This window comes from Tamandua tetradactyla, chromosome 22, assembly GCF_023851605.1.
Source record: "Tamandua tetradactyla isolate mTamTet1 chromosome 22, mTamTet1.pri, whole genome shotgun sequence".
NCBI lineage: Eukaryota > Metazoa > Chordata > Mammalia > Pilosa > Myrmecophagidae > Tamandua > Tamandua tetradactyla.
The window spans coordinates 2,010,864-2,032,154 of record NC_135348.1 but is presented as its reverse complement, the minus strand read 5'-3'; the positions used below and the strand labels follow the sequence as shown (position 1 = coordinate 2,032,154).

General features: G+C 35.5%; 2 protein-coding genes across 6 annotated transcripts in view; one reads left to right on the top strand and one right to left on the bottom strand.

Moving 5' to 3' along the window:
* Positions 1–12,406, top strand: part of TMA16 (translation machinery associated 16 homolog) — a 34,180-nt gene extending 21,774 nt beyond the window's left edge. For both annotated transcript variants that reach the window (XM_077139618.1, XM_077139617.1), the window contains 5 exons: positions 2,847–2,884; positions 4,032–4,116; positions 5,368–5,516; positions 8,880–8,922; positions 10,403–12,406. In XM_077139618.1, coding sequence (XP_076995733.1) covers positions 2,847–2,884; positions 4,032–4,116; positions 5,368–5,516; positions 8,880–8,922; positions 10,403–10,580 — 493 coding nt within the window. In that variant the 3' untranslated portion in view covers positions 10,581–12,406. The remainder of the gene's footprint in view (positions 1–2,846; positions 2,885–4,031; positions 4,117–5,367; positions 5,517–8,879; positions 8,923–10,402) is intronic.
* A 3,680-nt stretch (positions 12,407–16,086) lies between these two features.
* Positions 16,087–21,291, bottom strand: part of MARCHF1 (membrane associated ring-CH-type finger 1) — an 894,978-nt gene continuing 889,773 nt past the window's right edge. For all 4 annotated transcript variants that reach the window (XM_077139613.1, XM_077139616.1, XM_077139614.1 and 1 more), the window contains one exon: positions 16,087–20,435. In XM_077139613.1, the coding sequence (XP_076995728.1) occupies positions 20,137–20,435 (299 nt within the window). In that variant the 3' untranslated portion in view covers positions 16,087–20,136. The remainder of the gene's footprint in view (positions 20,436–21,291) is intronic.

Genomic DNA, 21,291 nt, shown 5'->3' with positions numbered 1-21,291 from the left:
ATGTTTGTTAGGGAACTGTACCTCTGATATGTGGTAGAGGATACAAAACCTGACCTGCTGGATTAATCAGGTAACTCATAGGGATGGACTCCACTTATTCTACTTAAAGGCGCTGCAAGAGTTAACAGTAGCTACACTAAAAGATGAATTCAAACATGCTCATCATCAGCATTTGAAAACTCTGAAATACTGTTTCTGTTAATGTTAAAAGAAACTAATACACCGATGATTAGCACATTCCATGTAATGTACAATTTGCAGGGAGAAAATGGGTATTTTATATGAATGACTTAACTGATGTTATGATTTTTTTGTTACCATGGCAGCATATTATTGCTATGCAGTGTCATCTCTCGTCCTGAGTATGTGGCAAAGAACTCTAGATGCCAAATGAAAATGACTTATTACAAAAAATTAACAAAGAGAAACTGAACATAATGGGTAAATATCTAGAAAACCCTACCTCTGAGAATTAATCTCATTGATATTACCTCACTTAAACATTATCTGTAAAAATCACGTTTACCCATTATCTATCTTAGTAAGAATTTTACATTTTTATATTTAGTTACAGTTTAAAGTGATTCTCAAATTTATCTACTTTTCTTCATCCCAGCTATCGATACTGTTTTTGGTTAGGCTCCCATTGAAGCCATTCAGAGTTACTGTTAGTGACTTTGAACTATATGCTTTCTAGAAATGGGTTCTTCTCAAAGCCATTCTCCACCTTGTATGAAATGTTCTTTGTTTTTTTAAAATCAACTTTGAAGTGCAATTAACATAAAAAAAGATCCATTTTTAAATGTACAGTTTTTGAGTCTTGATGATTATATACATTGGTATAGCCATCATAATCAATATATAGAACATTTCTCTTTCTCAATAGATTCTCTTGTGCATCTTCCCACACCTAGCCTCAGGCGGCCACTGATTTGGTCTTTATTTTGGTAGATAAAATATATCTTTCCTAATGTTCATATGATTCCATCATATGTATATAGTCTTTTGGGCTAACTTCTTCCACTTAAAATGTTTTTGAAATTTATGCTATTTCATGTTTTGTTCCTCCTTTTGATTGCTGAATAGCATTCCATTGTATTGCTATGCACTTTGTTTATCCATTTACCTGCTGATGGTTATTTGGATTATTTCCAATTTGGGCTATTTTCAGGAAATGGCAAACTAAGGGGCCAGCCATTTGTTTTTATGTAAAAAGAAAGTTTTATAAAATTTTACATTGCCAAAAAGATAGTGCCATTTTATATTTCCATCACCAGTATGTGAAAGTTGTTTTCCATCCTCCAACATGTGCTATTGTCAGTCTTTTTAATTTCAGCCACTGTGGTAGGTGTAGTGATGTCTCAGTATGGTTTGAATTTGCATATCCTGATGAGTAATGAGATTGAGCATCTTTTTATGTGTTTATTGGCCATTTGTATGTTTGTGAATCTGTTCTGATCTTTTGCCCTTTTGGTATTGGGTTTTTTGTCTGTTATTGACTAGTATGAGCTGTTTGTATGTTCTGGATACAAGTCCTTTGTTATTTATATTGCAATATTTTCTCCCATTCTGTGACCAAAAACTTGATAACAAAAACCTCATTTTATTAGTTTTGTTTTCTGATTGTTTAAAGTGGGCATAAACCTTGTCAGCTTACTCCTTTATGGTTAGAAGCCATGTGCATTTCCCCTTTATACAAAACCTTGTTCTTAGTTAAAATATTTTTCTTTTCCTGTTCCCGTGGGTCCTGTCCTATTTTTGTCTTGAATGACTTTTCTACATGTTCAGGTTGCAGCTTTCTGAGTGCATCCTCTGGAAAACCTTCCTGAATCCTAAGAAGTCCTGTAGTTACCTTTTTTTAAATATACTCATTTGTCTCTGTATACTTCCTGTGTTCTTAACCACCGTCCAGCTCATAACCTTTGTTAGGGAAAAGACAGTGGGTCTCTTGTTTACCGCCTTTGTTAGGGAAAAGACAGTGGGTCTCTTGTTTACCGCCTTTGTTAGGGAAAAGACAGTGGATCTCTTGTTTACCGCCTTTGTTAGGGAAAAGGCAGTGGGTCTCTTGTTTACCGCCTTTGTTAGGGAAAAGGCAGTGGGTCTCTTGTTTACCGCCTTTGTTAGGGAAAAGGCAGTGGATCTCTTGTTTACCGCCTTTGTTAGGGAAAAGGCAGTGGGTCTCTTGTTTACCGCTTTTGTTAGGGAAAAGACAGTGGATCTCTTGTTTACCGCTTTATCTCTGAGAACTAGCATCAAGTCTGACAGAAATGAGATATCCAGAGGTGTCTTCTGAATGAGTTAGTATATAGAATTTAAAATATCAACAATTGGAAGCATATCTTAACCAGTCTATTATCTGAGAATAAATGAGTTTTTTCTTATGTTACACCATTCGTTTCAATCCTGAAAAGGAATCGTTCTATTTTGTTTCTTGTTGAAGTTTAAAAAAATAACAGTAATGCATTTTGGTCTTGGTGATAGCATTCAGTCTTTTAAAAGGTATTCATTACTCTTTTTGCCTATTATATATATTTCATCATTACATAAAACACCTGAATGTTCATTTTAATCCCATCAGTATTTCATTTGTGCTCTCAAAATTTTTTTCCTATAGGCTTTGTTTAATCGTAAAAGAGCCTAAAAAAAGTTTATAATAACATTTTCTTTCAGTGATTTAAAATAGAAGCATGATTTTAAATGTTTCCATGTTAACAAAGTTAATTTTCTATATGCATTTTGGGTCTTTGAATTATAATTCTTTGGGCAGTTTTTCCTTTCATTGTTATGACTGATTTTTAAAAATTGTTTTAGAAATTTTCTAATACTTATATACTTTATCTTTTAAGATTAAAGAATGAAAAGGCCTTGCGTCTCAACATTATTGGTAAGTAGGTGAGAGTAGAGTGAATCTCAGTGAATTTTCTTTGCCTGATTTGACTAAGACAAAACCAAAACAAGAAAAGCAATTGTTAACTTTTAGAATAGACAGTGTTAATAATTTCTAGCTCATTTTTCTAGAAACTGTTCAGTTTATATTTTCATATGTGTGTGTGTAAATATATATACATTATACATATATATATATATATATATATATATATATATATAAAGCTTAATATCTAGCTCCCTAACTGTAGTATGTCTAAGCATTTATGGAAACAATAATTCATGCTTAATGATGTGTGTACACACATCCTCAATCTGGGTCTCTGTGTCATGAGCCCCTTCTTTTTGTTTTTAAACTTATTGTTAATTTTTATTGATGGTCATCTCAAAAGGACTGAGATATTTGAAATAATGACTGTTAGGCATTGTTACTAAAATTAAAGGTATTTGGACTCATATTTCTGATGCTTTGCCAGATAATAGAAAAGTATTTCTTAATGAAATATCAGCATGCTGGGTAGGGCTATTTCTTGATCTCAATATTGGAGAATATAATTGGAAGAGATCCTAATGACCTGATTATTCATAAGGATGGGATTTATAAGCTGTTTGGTAATATATCCCGATACTCCTTATATAATGTCTATCAGTATCTACCAACTTCTTGGCCCTGGGCAGTCTGTTTAAACTGCCTCATCTGTAAAACGGTGATAGTAATAGAACTGATCTCCATAGGATTGTAAAACTCTTAATGTAATGTCTGCTGCTTAGTAAGTGTTTAGCAAATATCATTTTTATCATTAGCAATCAAGTTTTTTATTTTATACAGGTCCTGTTTTTTGCTTTTTAAATACTTTGTATTCTGTTAAAGTGTTCTTTAATTTTTTTTCTGCATATTGGATAAGAGATATATTTACAGAAGAGCATCCCTCCCACCCCAGTTTCTTCCTTAAATTAAGATGTGACAATTTAATTTCTGCCAGAATGGTTTTATTAGCTTTGAGTATACACAAGGCTTTATATTAAACATTGAAATAAATTTTATTGCTGTTTTAAACATATTAATGTTGAAAATTATAATGAATACTTCTTTACTTAAATGATGACTCATGGTGTTTTAAAACTGTCTTGGTACTTGTTTATAGGTGAAAAACTACAGTGGTTTCACAGTCACCTTGATCCCCAAAAAGTAGAATATTCAAAGAAAGATGCTTGTGAATTAATTGAAAGGTAAATACTGAACATACTATAAAGAATCAGAAAGGGGAATGCTTCAACATAATTTTTTTGGGGGGTGGGGGGGTGGGGCATGGTCTGGGAATGGAACCCATGTTCTTGCATGTAAGGCAGACGTTCTACCACTGAACCACCCGTGCCCCCTCAGTGTGATTTCTTTTAAGAGGTGGAGTCCTGCTCTAGATTTATAGAAGAGCAAATGGGCTTTGTTACCAGATAAACTTTATATTTATATCCTGGCTTAGCACTTTGGTATATTTGTTAATTTTCTGGGTTTCAGAGTGGTTGTTAGCCTAGTTTTATGGGATCAGGAAAGGCTTTCTGGAGGAAATATCATTTAAAGTGATACCTGAAGGGTAAGAATTAACAGAGGGAAAAAAATCATTAAATAGGCCCAGAGGTAAGAAAAGAAGATGACAAATTTAGTGAAGTACTAGACACTTACTATCACAAATAACAAGTTCCAGGAGGAAAATGTGGCAAGTGCAGTTAGCAGCAACCGGCTCATGAAAGATCCCAGTTTTCAGGTTACAAGTTGGGACTTTATCCTGTAGGAGATGGGAACCATGGGAGGCTTTTACAGCAAGCACCTGAAGTGATCATATTTGAAGTTTAGAAGGGTCACAGGAGTGAGATTGAGGAGAGTATGCTGAAGCAGCGATGCCCTTGGCTAGGAGACTGTTGAGAATTGATAACAATCCAGGCAGGGGGTGATGATGGCCTCTGCTTGGTTATGTATGGTGAAGAGAAATGGACATGTTCCAGAGATATTAAAAAGGTGAAAGTCTCAAACTTTAGTGATGATTTATATGTGGAAGAAAAGGGAGAGAGAGGTGTCAAGGAAAACACCTACATTTCTGGCTTGGGCAACCAGGTCATACCATTTCCTGACATGGGGAGTTCAAGAGATAGAGAAGGTTTGGTGGGTAACGGGTGGGAGCAGGGGTTTTAACAAGTTCTGTTTTCATGTGGTAAGGATGAACACTAAGGAACACCCAGATAGAGATGTCCAGTAGGTAACTGAAGTGAGAGTCTGGGACTTAACAGATACTTTGTTAGCAGGTTGTGATTTGGTCCTTGAGGTTATAGAAATGGTTGAATTATCTAGGGCAGGGGTAAAGAGGTCTGAGGACTTGGGAAACTCAGAGGAATATAAAATTTAGAGTAGCAAGCATGTCTTAAATGAAGTAATACAGGCCAAATGTACAGACATCCTAACTAAAATAATTTTCTTTACTTTTTCAGGTATTTAAATCGATTCAGCAATGAACTAGAGCAGATTGAGTTACATAACAGCATCAGAGACAGGCAGGGAAGGCGGCACCATGCCCGGGAGACAGTCATCACACAGACGATGGCGCGTGAACGGCAGCAGTATGAAGGATACGGTTTTGGTGTGTTCACTGGGAGTTTCTTTTTTTCTTTCTAGAATGTGTAGCACCTTCTGTTTCAAATTTGTAATTCATTTCAAAGGTTTAGTTTCATTTCTTCTATTGTTTTAGCTTGATTTTCTTCCTTTGATTTCATTTCCTTTGTATTTGGGATAATTTTTGAATTCATTGTTCTTTTACCTATGTTCCCCAATTGTGTGACAGTGACATCTTATTTTTCTACTGGGAGAGTAAATTTTCCCTCTCCCTTAAAGTCCATACCTAATTTGCTTCATTATAGGGTTATAATTTGCCCATTTCCAACTACGCGTAAGTTTCTTTAGAATGGGTGCTGTATCCCTCTCATCTTTGTAGTTTTTGTAGTACCTAGCTATACTTGTAGTCGTTTTTGAGAAACTATAGAAGTGGAATTCTCATTTACCTTAGATTACCCTCCAAGTGCCAGCTGTTTCTTAATATTGTAGCATGTCTTACACATAATTTCTAAAGACAGAGATGTTATTAGCTTGCTAACACTGAAGAAAAGCACTTAGGAGGAGGAGGTATTTAAGACTTATAGAGACCACAACTGGTAACCACCCAAAGACTACATATAGTGTGCAAATAGTATTTGATTAGCTTACCAATGATTGTAAAATTTTTAAATCAGTTGTTAGTATAAAAATTATCTGTTGATTTCACACAAAAAAAATGCAGACTTCTGGCTCCTCTTAAAAAATCAGACAGTGTAACCACATAATCTGATAGAGTAGAGTAGCAGCTGCCTGAGTTTCCAAATTTCGGTAATACTGAATTGTACAATGCTATGTTTCATGAAAGGAAATATCCTGTGGGTAACACTAGGAACCCTGAAGTAGATGCCAGTGTCTTTTAATCTTGCCTAAGAAGTGGACTTCTTAGATGAAAAATCTGTAGAGAATAAATAGCTTTAGAAGTGAATCTGGACTCAAATCCTTATGGTTTACAGCTTAACAGAGGGCAAGTTACTTAACACCTCTGGACCTTGTTTTTATTCATTTTTAAAATAGTGATAAACTGTATACCTATTTCTCTGCATTGTTTAAAAGTTAAATGAGATTACATTTATGAAAGTGCCTAGCATAATTCCTAGTTTAGGAGGATGTGGGAAGGGGTAGATAAATTCAACCAGTGCTGTGCTCTTTTTTTTTATGATTATGTTTTTATTGTGTACTAATAAAAATGTGTAATTATAACAAAGTACAGAAGAATTTTTTGTTACCTACAATTAAAAATTAAAGTAAAATAAATTTTTGAAAGGGAGTGAGTCATAGCCTTGTCTTGTATTTTTCCTACTCCAGCACCGGGGGGTGCAAAATTTGTCTGTGTTTCTTGTCTCCATTTTCTTGGAATCCACTTCAGTTAGGCACTTAACTAAAAGTACTTGTCACTGGTAATCTTCAAGTTGCTAAGACAAGTAGTTGCTATACTGGATATTTAGTCTCTTTTTCTCAACCAGTCTGTAGCCATTTGATATTGATGATCACTCTTTTTCTTGTCACAGTTTTTATTTTTGAATGAAGGCCTCTCCTAGTGACCTCTCCTAGTTTTCTTCCTAGTCACTGGCCATGACTTTTTGTTTCCTGTGTTTAATCCTCCTTGTCTTTACAAACTAAATGTTGGCCAAGTCTCTGTCCTTTGGTTGTTCTCTTTTATATTTATACTCATTCCTGAGGTAACCTCATCCAATCTCATAAAGTTTTAAATACCATCAAAATCTCATAACTTGTCCCCAGAACCCCAGACTTGCATTGTCAAACTTGGGTTTCTCAAAATCTCTGCTTGGCAATGTTAATAGGTTTCTCAAACTCAGCATGTCTCAGAGTCCTGCTTTTTTCCTAAAACTTGTTCTTCCTACAAGTTCCTTGTTTTTTTTTTTTTTTTTTTTTTTTTTTTTTTTTTTTTTTTAAGGAAAGACAGAGAGAAGGAAGGAAGGATAGAAGGAAGGAAGGAAGGAAGAAAGGGAAACATTTTTAAACATTTTCTTGTTTTATTGTATTCTGTTTCTCCGTTTTTGTTACATGGGCTGGGGCCGGGAATCGAACCGAGGTCCTCCGGCATAGCAGGCAAGCACTTTGCCCGCTGAGCCACCGCGGCCCGCCCAAGTTCCTTGTTTTTAGTCAGTGGTGTCATCACTTGCCTAGTGAATTATGCCAGGCTCCACCGTTTCACACTCCACATCTAATTCATCCGCAAAATATATTTAGAATTTGATGACTTCTCCCGTAACCACCACTTCCAGTCCTTCTCTTGTTGAAGCCACCATATCTCAGCTGTACCAAGGTAACAGCAACTGTGCTTCTAGTCTTTCCTCTTAAAGTTGCTTAAACATGTAGCAGACAAGAAATTGGTAGTAATTAACAGATCATATCCAAGATCAAGCATTTTTTGGTGACAGAACCACTATACTACAGTGCTTCTTGCAGAGTCAGAGTTGTGGTAAAATGTTTGAGAACTGTGACAGGTTCCCCAGCATATAAAAAATGTAAGTAAGTTGTTTGTCACCTGAATATCAACCTTGCCTCCCCACTGGTGATATAATTATTTATTTTCTTAGGATTCCTTTTAAAAATTTTTGTTTAATTTGTACCTTTTAAACACCTGGCCTCTCATATTCTTATTTTCTAAAACTGTTGTAAAACTTAGTTTACAGTTGTATCACATTTTTCTCTATCTTTTTCATTAATTGATACTTCATTTTATTTAATATTTTATTGCATTGACCAGAATTTTTGCAACAGTGTTCCAATTTTTATTAAAAATGCCTTTTGTTCCACCAGTAATTATGATAGTTTCTAATCATGGTAAAGAACTATCATACACCTTATTAAGAATGGGCTTAAATTTTATTGAGCTCTTTTTGGCATCTATTGATTATAGCTTTTAATTTTTCTTTTTAATCTTTTGAATTATGTGATTTTCTAATATTAAATCCTCCTGACATTCTTCAGTTAAATTTTACCTTGCCACGGTGGTGTATATGTTTGAAAAATTTGTATTTTTCAACAAGGAAAATATAAAACATCCTGGCATATTTGAAGGGATTGATGGTTAAAAATTTGCCAGATGCTTTTTATAGTTTGAAAGGACAGGGCTTATTTTATTGATAGGATTGTTTTATTTTTAGATTCAATACTAGATTCACTACTAGAATTCCTCTTAAGTCACCATTTTATGCTGAGTTATTTATGCTTACAAAACTTGCTTTTACTTTGAAATTTTGTTTGCTTTGAGTATTCTTGCTGTCTATTATTTGTTGTATCTGAGATAATGAATGAGAATAATTACTATGCAATGACGTAATTTAGAAAGCATTGCCTAATGGATATAAATTATTTTCTTTCCCAGAGATCCCAGACATTGTAGATGCAAGTAATTTGAAAACTTTTAGGTGAGTCTCTCACTTTTGTTATTCCCTGCATATAAAAATGCATGAAACGTAAACTTTCTACCCTTTTGAATTTAAGCATTAGAGCTAAAAGAAAAAATGAGGCTTCTTTCAATATTTTCTCTTTTTTTTCAGAGAAAGTAAGAATTTCCACAACTTTTTATTTGAAACAACGAAGGGACACTGAAATGATAGTGACACAGTACACCTTTCATGTATTTTTCGAAATATTTTAAAACACTTTAAAATATCTTACTAATATTATTCTAAATAACTTGATTGTACTTATTCCTCCCCGATTCCTACTTTTAAAAGGATAAAATGTTAACGGATTGGTTGATTTTAGAGTCATGTCTCCTGAATTGTTTCACAGCACCCTCTTGTGGGGAACAGGATGTTTAGTAGTGAGTGATACCAGAGAAGGGGTTCGTTCCTTCAGTGGCCTCTCTGATTCTGTTCTTTGCTGACCAGGGAGACTGCTGAGCAGAATTTCAGTTTTTGCGTTTTTCAGGCATAGATTCTCTGTCTTTAGAAAATAATCTTTATTAATGTGAGTAATTGGTCTGCAGCAATTAATGGGTCTGACTATTACGTTAATTGAATTTAGATAAATTTAGAACTAGAGTCATATTCTTTGGAACCCTTAAGCTTATTTTATAGTATTTTTAAACTTCTGAATTCAGAGAAACAATTTATATAACTATAATAGAACTTATCTATCATGTTTAAAATGCAGTTTTAGCTCGTGTACAACTTGGGCTTAAAATTTTTTTTATACCTTAAATACTTTTTGCCCGTAACATTGTTAAATCATATATATATGAATGTCCCTTATTCAATGTAATTGAATGTAAGTTCTGCCTCCCTCAAAGCCAGAAGCCAGAGAAGAGATTAAAATAAACTCTGTTAGTATTGCTGATTAGAGTTCAGTTCTTTGAACAATCTTCGCATTGCTTCCAAAGTATTTAAACATAAAGACTGGCACAGAAAATACAGAGGTTGAAAAACAGGAAGATTTTATTATAAGAATAAAATTGTTCGATAACTGAAACTTAGCTGTGATGGGGAAAAAAATAACCTTTTCTGAGCATATATTCCTCCTTTGGAGTTTCTCGATTCCTTATGGCCTGATAGAGGCAGATACTCATATAGAGGGCGTAACAGAGTCGAGTAGAGCCACCCTGTGGCTTCTGCCTAATACCTTTTTGTGTTGCTTTTAAAGTTTTGGCTATGTTTTATTCTCTGTGTGGTTACTGCTAGTGTAGATTAAGGAGAATGTACTGTATGGAATATGGAAAAAGCAAGCCTCGGTTCTTGGGAAGTAATTTTTTTAAGTATGTTATTTCTTTCTAGTGCTCTTGAATCCACTATCAATGTATCAACTTTCTTCTACATTCAGAGATTTGAACATTGATAGTTTCCTGCTTCTCCGTCTAACTCCCCACTTTCTTCCTGAACACTCTGTACTCTTTCTTTTATCTAGGGAATGGGATATTGATCTGAAGAAACTGCCAAACATTAAAATGAGAAAAATCTGTGCTAAAGATGCAGCTCCCAAGAAGTGCAAGAGGAAAAATGTTACAACTGTAGATAAACATTTAGAGGAATTGCAGCTAAACGGTGAAACAGACTCGGATGAGGAAATGACTGCAGTGGCCTAATTGTCTTTGAGTTTAAAATTAATAATCTAAGAGCTTCAGGTTATACTCACTGAAGATTTTAAACATTGCCTAGCTACAGGAATTTGCTTTAGATCATTCTCTTACATGAAGAGAATCCCGTTTGTAGTTTCAAAAGTGATGTTATGGGGCAGTCCACAGTGGTTCATTGGTAGAGTTCTCACCTGCCATGCTGGAGACCCAGGTTTGATTCCCGGTGCCTGCCTGCCCATGTATTTAAAAACACACAAACAAACAAATAAACAAAAAACAGCTCCCAGAACAAAGATCTGGAGCCATTAAAAATGATGCTGTGGTTTTCTCTTAAAAAACAAGATTGCTTTATCATTTATACTATCATGCTAAGGTGGATATGAAGTGATCTGCAAAACACATTTAACCTGAATTTCCAGGACGATGTGATATGAATAAGGACAAAACGTTCTAATTCTTTACCTCATGTTTACTGACAACTGCCTAATCTCACAGTTTGGGGCATGGAAGGCATTCTCTTTCTAAAAGGGTCCTGTGGATACTTCTCCAGCTGTTTTGATGGCAAAGCTGTCTTTCAGAATAGAGTCACACTAATCCTATTGAATATCAAACCCATTTTCTTTTGCTATAATATAGGGAAGAATTTGACGTGAAATTCTTAAAGGCTGTTGGATTTTACATTAATCATATTTGCCATCTTCTGAGCCAGAGTTTATTGGTTAAAAAAAATCATTTGTATCCCATACATAATCTCTTACCTTCTGTGCCCGTTCAAAGGATGTATGCACCTTAGAAAAGCCATGTTTTAATCCTAATCCCATTTTGTGGGAGCAGTGGTTTCTTCTAATCCCTGTTCAGCACTATCTGTTGGAAACTTATTAAGTTATCTCCACAGAGATGTGACTCAATGAACTGGGTAGATAGAGACATCTACACCCATTCTATGTGGATCTTGATTGGTTTACTGGAACCCTATAAAAGAGAAACATTTTGGAGAAAATAAGAGCTGAGAGAGCAGAATGATGTAGCCATGAGAAGCAGAGGGTCCACCAGTCAGTGACCTTTGGAGATGAAGAAGGAACATGTCTCCCGGAGAGCTTCATGCAACAGGAAGCCAGGAGAAGAAGCCAGCAGATGACTCTGTGTTCACCATGTGCGCTTCCAGATGAGAGAGGAACCCTGACTCTGTTTGCCATGTGCCTTCTCACTTGAGAGGAAAACGCTGAACTTCGTTGGCCTTCTTGAACCAAGCTGTCCTTACCTGAATGCCTTAGATTGGACATTTCTATAGACTTGTTTTAATTGGGACATTTTCTCAGCCTTAGAACTGTAAACTAGCAACTTATTAAATTCCCCTTGTTAAAAGCCATTCCATTTCTGATATATTGCATTTTGGCAGCTAGTAAACTAGAACATCTTCTAAGGAGATAATTTCAGGATAGATCCTTTTGATTATGTATTGTTTTCTGCTTCCTCATTGTGAAAAATAGGTTTTGTTTGTGGAAACATAGCAAAATTGGTTAACATAAATGACCTATATCTTTAATGGTAGAGTTTTGTTTTTTCCTCCAAGAGGTAGGTTAAGTTGACATACAAGTCAGTGTTTCAAGTGTCAGAAAAAACATGAATGGAATAGAATGTTCTTCCTGGAGCTCATTAAATGCAACATATCTTTTAGTCTATTTTCTAAAAGAACAATGGAATCATATTTGAGTATTTTCAAGAGAAGAAAAAAGTGTTGTATGAAGTTAACTAGATGTCAACTGTCTTTATTAATAGTCTAAAGTGTTAAAACTTATTTATGAAAAATTAAATTTATTTACACATTTTCAGTTCCTAAGGTTCCAATTATTTAATTCTCAGTGATGTAGCTGATGCTGATTTGCCTCTAGTAATTTGTGTAAAAGTATGATCTTGTTATTATGCGAGTTCAGCTCTCTTTAATCATTGGAAATTTTCCTTTTTTGTTGGTTCATATTTAGTCTCAAAATGACTGTAAAAACTAAGTCATAAGTTACGGTAAAGTGAATAAGTACTGTTTTATCTGGTCTGATATTAAAAAGCCATCCTGTTAAATGAATAATTTATGGAAAAGGGAAATAGTCTTCCCCCTCAAGCTGGTTTTCTCTGTATTTCGAAGCAGAAAACCTAATAAGCTATACTCTGGACACCAGAATAGTTCAATATTTGCTGAGTGAATGAATTTACATTTTCCATTTAGGGTTATACTAATCAATGTCATGTCACTCCTGGCTGGCACCTCTGGGTTTCAGTACTTACCTTTCCTAGGAACCCATCTGGAGGTTGTAGGCTTCTGGAAAGTAGTCATTGCATGGAATCTTTGTAGAATCTCAGATAAAGCCCTAGATGTTCTTTAGGGTTGGCAGGAATGGTCTTGATTGGGGTTTAGCACAGCACGATAAATAACAGTATCTAGCTGAAGTACCTACGAGTAGCCTCCACAGCAGCCTTTCTACTGTTACTTGAACTCAGCCACTGATAACCTTTTTTGTTACAATTCTTTTCCCCTCCTCAGTCTTTTTTGTTTCCATCCTATCTGGCACTCTCATGGTCTTACTAGGATCCTTATTAGCACCTGAAACTCCTATTGTAAACTTGGTATTGAACATTCCATTTTCCTTGCAATATCACTTACCTTTTTCCACTGCTTGCTGAAGTTCTACAATTCTTTGACCTTCCTTTTTTGCTATGCATCGTCTCTTAAGATTGTTAGCCCACAGTTGCTTCCTTCCATATGTAACCGAGAAATCAGGATTTAAGGGATGATTTTGATTACTGAATCATCATATAGATACTCCTTTTTGCTTTCTGGTATATTGGGGTAGACAAAGGGAAATACCTGAAATCTCTAAATTGTGATCCAGTTGCCTTGATCTCTGATAATGATTGGATAGCCTTTATCTTCTGCCCCTGTGGCTGTAAAAACTTTGTGACTAACCTTCATTTGTACCCAGTTATCCAGTTTTTCAGCTTTAGAGTCTTGTAATCACTAAAGGCAGCCCCAAATGTCTATTAATTAAGGGTTTTGAGTCAACGTAGAACTAACCCACCCCAAGTCCAAAGTTATTTATAATCGAGACTGGATCTAACCAAAATGACTGGATTTGCCTGACGTGCACAGTAGCTTAGATTTAAACCTGCAAATCACCTGTACCTCATTCTGCCATTTTCTTTCATCCATTCTGTGACTAAGCATGTCATCAGTCTGCACATGCTCAGTAATCAGATCACCTCTGATTGCATCATCTGGGGCCACTGTGTTCATAACCTAAACCCTGCCCATCTTTTTCTTTAATAAATCTATCAGAATTACTGCAGTTCAGGGAGACAGATTTTGGGCTGATAGGAAGTCTGCTCGACTGTTTCGCCAAGTAATAAAACTCTTTGAAGCCCTGCTCTCTCAGGAGTTGGTTATTGAAGGCATCGGGCAAAAGAATCCACAGCCTTTGCCTGGAAACACATGCCCTCAGTTCCTTTTCCTGCTGACATGTAGGATTCCTCTTTCAAAACCCAGATCAGTTAAAACTCAGTTGTCTACTGTTTTCATGCCTGTTTCCAAGCAGCTAAACATAACTGGAGAATGTCAAACAGACTTTAAAATTCCTATTTACAGATATCAAGTGGATTCCCAATACTGCTTAGCTGCCTTACTATATTGCCTTTCTAACTTCGTTTCAAGCTTTGAGGTGGTTATTAGACTCCTTTTTCTTACTTGATAGCTCCACTTAAATATTAGCTTTTGAACCCTCAACTTTCAGCTGTTGACCTTTTATGTATAATTGAGACAGAAACTCGTAATGGATGTCATATCTTTTCTCCTTTCAAAGGTAAATCCAGAACCTGTGTTCTGGATCCTACTGTCTTGTTTTATCAGTGACTTTCATTGTTTCCAGGTTTTCCCCACAACTTTTCAGGCCAGAAACCTGCTATCATCCTTGATCTCTCTTCCATGCCATTCCCCCAATCTAATTAGATAATATTTCTGGTTCTATTTCCAAGATAAGCTACAGATCAGACCATGTCAGGCCATCTCCACTTTTTACTCTCCTAAGCCAGCGTGTTTTGCCTGTTCAAACAGTAAAGGTAGTTGCTTCCTAACAGGACTTCCTGCCACCAATTTTGTTGCTCTTTAATAAATTCTCAGAGTAGCACATGAATTTTAAAAATGTACATAGAAATATGTCACTACTTTGCTCAAATCCTTACAATATCTTCCCATCACATTTTGAATGTGATTCATTTTCTATGTCATGTCCAAAGAGGCTTTAAATGATCCGATTCCTGACTACCTCTCCAACCTCAGCTTGTGCCCACTCGCCCTCCAGACTCATTGGCTGGCTGCGTGTTCCTGCAAGGAGCCAAACTACTATTTGTAATGGAGCAATTCTGTGTTGGCACCTTCATGACCTTGCATGTATCCACCCTCAGACCAGGCTTGGTTGCACAGTGCTGTACCTCTGCTCTTCCTGGAACACGAGACCATGGGAGACTTGTGAGGAACCGCCTCAAGGACTCTCCTCATTTGCTTCTATACTCTCCAGGGAGGATGTAGTGAGACAGTTTCTCATCACTCTGAAACTTTTTTGAGTGTGAAGCTTTCCATCTTGCTTCCCTTAAGAGTACGGCTATAGGCTATGAAACTGTCTAGCTACAGCTTGAAATCGGCTCCTCAGAACAGGGTGCCTACCACTTGTGTTGCATCAACCTGTCATCTGGTTCCTTCTGGTGTCATTTTGTGAGAAAAGACATGCATGGAGCTAGCATATTGGTTCATCATTCTTTTGTGTCTAAATAAGAAACTGGCTGAATCTTGCTAGGCATTTCCCACTCAGGACTTTGGAGCTTGCCGTTCCCTCTGCCTGCATTGCTAGTCCCCTGAGTTTTGCAAGACTGACATTTTTTCTCATCCTTCAGGTCTCAGCTTTAAAATAGTCTCTTTATCTAAAGCATCTCTACCCCTACATCCTTTCTATGTTCTGTGGTAATCTCTATTACAGTACCCAGTGTATGACCATGATTAGTGATTTTGGAGTGTTTGCTGTAATTTCAGGAGATGGGATAAGGTTATAAGAATTCAGACATCCAGTTTGGGCAGGAGAATGAATTTATACAATTAGTGGTCTAATAGAAAGTCTAATAGGAACTATGGGCCAGGCAGTCTATTCAACCCTGCATTTTGGATTAGAAATTGGGGCTTTGATAAGAGACATTTTTTTTTATTCTTATCACCAAAACTCTTAGATTAAAACTGAATTCCACTGTCTTTTAATTTTATTATCCATGAAATTATCTAAATCTAGTCTTTTATTACCTCCCAGTAGGAAAAATGCCTTTCTATCCTTACTTTTCTATATCCAAATGTATTGATGAGAAAATCTTCCTCTGGATCCCACTGTGATTTTTCTTAATTTTTTAAAACAGGTTTTGAAAATCTGTATAGATTATTTCCATTTGTTAATTCATTTATTTATTCCTTTCCACAATATCAAGGGTTAGTCAACATATATTTGCCTTAAAATAATTATGCATATGTTCAAACCCTGCTTAAAAATGCAGATCATTATAAAATCTTTAATCAATTGATTCAACAATACTCAATTCTGTTCAAATCCTACATATAGAAATCTGCAGAAATCCCAGTAATTTAGGCAAAAAGTATAGAAACAACAACAAAGGCTTGGATCACTTTTTTTAATATACAAAGTTTCACAGATGAATATTTTCCTTAATTTGTCTTAGTACACGTTATCCACAAAACATTGTTAATGCAAGAGAATCAGGTAAAACCAGAACAGTTACAAATGCCCAATCTCAAAAATTGTACAGTCAAAATAATTTTTCCTTGTTTGTTTTAATGTAATGTTCACTTTCAAAATGGGCTTTCTTCAGTTGTAGAGGAAACACTGCAGCCCAAAATAACAGTACTTCCTTTCAGCTGTATTGATATGTAAAATAGCACCATTGGGCTGACTTAAGAAAAAAGGTTTTCATCTTTCTTAATTAAGATGTAAGCTTTACACAATTATTATATAACGACTATGATAACAATAATAATGACAAATTTTAAGAACTCCACTTTGTTCCAAAATATAAACTGGCAAGGAAAGGTAAACTATGTTTTTGTGGATAGAATAATCTTCCCTGCCTCCATTATAATTTCTCATAGTGATGTCATTGCTCTAATGAGCTAATTTTCTAGCCAAAGAATAGCTGTTTTGGGGGTATTTAAGGACCTTTTGCAAAAGAAGATAAAACAAAACTGAGGCCATCTCCCTGGGACCATCACATATAACATGCAGCTCAAGCTCAGAGTGAGATTTAACTAGGTGGGATATTTTGAAAGACTCCCTTAATATATACCTGCAGCTTCTCTAGGCCTCTTGGGTTGATGGGATCATTTTTGTTTTGTACTTAAGCTTAATTTTCTTTTGGACGAAACTTTAAAAAATACTGGAATTTTCATTCCTTTCCAATTTAACCATTGACAGTAAAAGTGACAGCTTTTAGTTAAAAAATTTGAAGCCTAAATGTCTGTGGTATGTGGTATTGGTAATATCACAGGTTCATGATTGTAAAAAGCCAAGGTTTTTAATAACTGGAAGTTCATTCTTCAATCCAGTTCTTTGTTTCAATTACATTTTATTTCTTAGAAGAGCAGGTAAACCTGCCCCCAGCAAGTTATTCCTGAGAGCAATTTTTCTTTTTTGAGGGTTATATCCAATCCATAAAAGCACTGCTAAAAAACCACATTATTTCATTGTTTAAAAGGGCAAAATGTACTATTGCCACACAAAATGTAAAATCCTAATGAAACACCAGGTTTTAAATGTATGCAGTGCTTTCAGATTGTTTGAACCACAAAAAAACCATGGCAGGACATTAAAAAAGAAAAAGAAAAGATTTAAATTCAGGAGTTTAGCAGGGATTTTAAAAGGTCAGAAGAATAGCAGAAGCAAATTGACTTTTAATCTGTTAGGGAGCTTGTGCTAATTTTCTCATTTTGGTAAAGTCAAAACCCATTAAAGTTGATTTTCAGAATTTAGGTGTAGTTTTAAAACCCCTGTTATCTGTTATTAATATAGTAATGATACCTTGCCTTTCTTTCTAGAGATGTTTTCTTAGTGTTAAGAAATAACACTGTTACAAATGAAGCCTTGTTTTAGCCAGTCATCCCCCACTGCTATACACTTGGCCATCCTGCTTAGATTCATACACAATTGAAACAGTATTTTGGTGGTAATTAGGTATATAATCCTTTTCCCTCCATCAAACAAAAAAGTCAACATTTCCTTGCTGGTGTCGAGATTTTTTTTCCCAATAAACTCTGTAAACGACCTGTGGACATTGCTAATGCACAGGAAGAATAGATTAGTAAAAAGCTTTCTTATTCATGAATGTTACTTACCTAAAACCTTGGAAACAGAAACTTAAGAGAAAGAGAGTACAAAGTTTAGTTTTCTAAAGCTTCATCTATTTTTTAAAACACCACTTATTGTGTCTTTATTTGTGCAGAAAGTTTGGTCCAGTTTAATTACATCTGTTTTGTTCTGCCTCTGCCTTTATCCCACACCCCTTCAGCAAGTTTTAAGAAAGATATCTTTTAAACCTTTTGTTTCCTGACTGACTGAAAACGTTAAGATTTTTCTTGTGTATATACATGAGTACACAAGCACACCACACACACAAAATTAACATTGTTTACCTTTTCTTTATTTCTAGAAATTGGGACCATTTGGACTCAGTGTCAGCCACTACCAATATTAACACTGTCTTTCTCTTCACTAAAAGGCTTTTTTTTTCTTTTTTCCTATGATAATCTGTGAAGAACAAACACACTGTTAATTACAAAGTGCATCAATGTGATACCCAGACTTGTACAATGCGATGCCCATGCTTTGGTTTTCATGGCCGTCATGTTGCCTTCTCACAATAATAAATATGGTAGCTAACAAAAATAAATCACATTATCTTGTTGATGTACAGCATCTTTCTTGGACAGGCTACTCTATCTGTGATCATTAATCTAGCTCACTGCAATAACATTCTCACTTCAGTTTTACATGAATATGCAAAAAACACTCATCAACTGAACTGGAAAAACTCAAACAACTCAATTCATCACTTATTGTAGAGTTAGTGAAATGTTTTTGCTTTCCAACTGAGAAAGAGAAATTCTGTCAGCTTTTAACAGGGAACGCATAGATGCTTGGTCGGAACCACCAAGCTGATACTTCTTCAAGTGGGGAAAAAATAGCTCATGACCTTATACATTTGATTTAATAACAAAAATATTTATTTTGTCTCTAAGTGCTTGACAGTAGCAAAAAAATTAATATCAGATCTTTGCCACAGGCAGACAGCTTTACCTTTCTATACTTCCTACTTTTGTTTTTTACCCTTCGGAGGAGTTGTAACTCTGTTTAAACCTTCACACTGGGTAGTTGATTAGTGCTTTGTGAAATCATAACATTTGTGAGACTTTGAATAAAATAATGAATTAAACTGCTTTTTAGAAACATTCAGTTGTTAAATGAAGCAGAGACTTAGTCTTTAATTTTGGGGCTGTACTGTCCAGTATGTTAGTTCAAGTTGAGATGTACTGTATGGATAAAATACTGGATTTTGAAGATAGTTCAAATAAAAAAGACAGAAAATGTCTCAATAGTTTTTATCTTGACAACAGGTTTATAGGATAATTTGAGTTTATAGGGTTCAATCAAATATCAAAATTAATTTCACCTGTTTATTTTCATTTTTTCTTTATGGGAATACCGGAAAACTTAAGAGTACATATATGAGCCACCTTTGTTGCATATTACATTTCTATTAGACCAGATAAAATGTAATCCCCAATAGTTGCTTTTAGCTTCTGTGGATATTTAACAGGGCTAATTAAATCCCTAAATTCTCTGAAAATCTTTTCTTCATAATTTAAACATAATTCCAAGTATTAATGTCGTCAAACATGTATTGTAACTATTTTAAAAACATGCATCTTTCAAAACATGTAGACCCAACTATAGCCATAAGAATCTGTTCGTGGTCAAAGTATGAATACCAAAATCTGCATCCTCCAAGTTTGCTTCTACTGTGACTTAGAGATAATGCAGAAGACTTTAAGCTTTAAACCAAATGTGTTTGTTATTTGCAGATGAGACAGTTAACATATAAGGCCTTACATTGCAGCTCAGGTCTGTATTCTTCAACTCTGCCACCCCACCCCACCCCCACATGAAGAGCATCTCATGTCCTCTTACTCTAGTCACTGCCTAAAAGATTTCTCGCCCCAGTGATTCTTAATTGTGTTAGAAGTCATTCTCCAGCAAACACTTCACATTTCCACATCACACTTCAGACTCTGCTTCATGGGATCCTGGTCATTTGGTGTTCCTTCTCCTTCCCTTTTTGAGCAAAGTAAGGAAGATGAGTCAGTAGGAGAAAGAAGAGGAGATGAGGGCAGTGAAAACTTCAGGATCACTTCTGTCCTCTGTAGTGGCTGAAGGCTACAAACATTCTTCCGTGTAGAAACTCCCATCTGATTCCATCAAACTGGCATAACCTCAGGAGGGCTGCCCTCCGCAGATAGCAGCGAATCTGTGCCTGTTTGTGATACGGGCACCACAACAGAATCCTTGATGTCCGTGCTCACATTACATGAGAAATTCTTCTCCAGTTTTTTGGCAGTATCTGGGCAATTTTGTACAAAGATCACTCGGTTGTAGGCCTTTAACCTGCGCCACAACTGCACGTAGACTTTACACTGCACGTACATGAAGACGAGACCTCCTGTGAAGCCGATGGCCACCACAACCAGTTTTGTCCAAAATGGCCATTCAAGGACACCTTTCAAATGAAAAAGAGAGAATGTTATCACCAACTTATCATCAATGGGTTTGGTAGTTCCTTCTGGGCTCCTTCAAAAGGCTGCTTCAACCTTCGAGTTGGAGTAAATTTTTCTTAAATTTCCTAAATGCTGTACTCTAAAGATCAAATTCTTCAGTGTGTTTGTGCAGCTCTAAAATAAAATATGAAGGAAAAACAAAGCACTGGTCTAGATGCAAGACACACTTAAAGCAAGTTTTACTTTTGGTTGTATTTTCTTTGTGTATTATAAACATTTATTTAACTTACTGCAGTTTGAAGTAAAAAAGTGTCCAAGATATGTGTTCAGTAATAATCATTAAAATGTTTGCAATGTAGACCTTGCTTGCCTGTTTTAATAGAGAAGGAATATATTATTAATAACTAGTACAAATTATAATCTGGATATATTTAGAATGTATGAGGAAATTCTCTCACTTCTGTAATGATTTATTCCCACTCCCTCAGCCCCCAGGGTGAAGTACCTACTATGATGATCAGATACTACATTAAACTCTAATTTACTTTCCCATTTATTTCTCTAGCTGAATCTTAAATTTAGTATATACATGCTTCTCAAGAATGTCTGGACTCTAAACTGTTCTAGAAGTGAGATCTCAACCCCAGAACAACACAATATTTGAAAATAATAATTATTCCTTTTTTTCTTTTTACTATTTACTGTGTGGCAGGTGCTGGTCTAAACTATATATATAATGTGTGTGTGTGTGTGTATTCACTTCAGCCTCACAACAACTCGGTGAGTTTAACAAATAAGACCCGCATTTAACAAATAAAATATATTGACACATTGTTGAAGGAGGATGCCTGGTAGGAG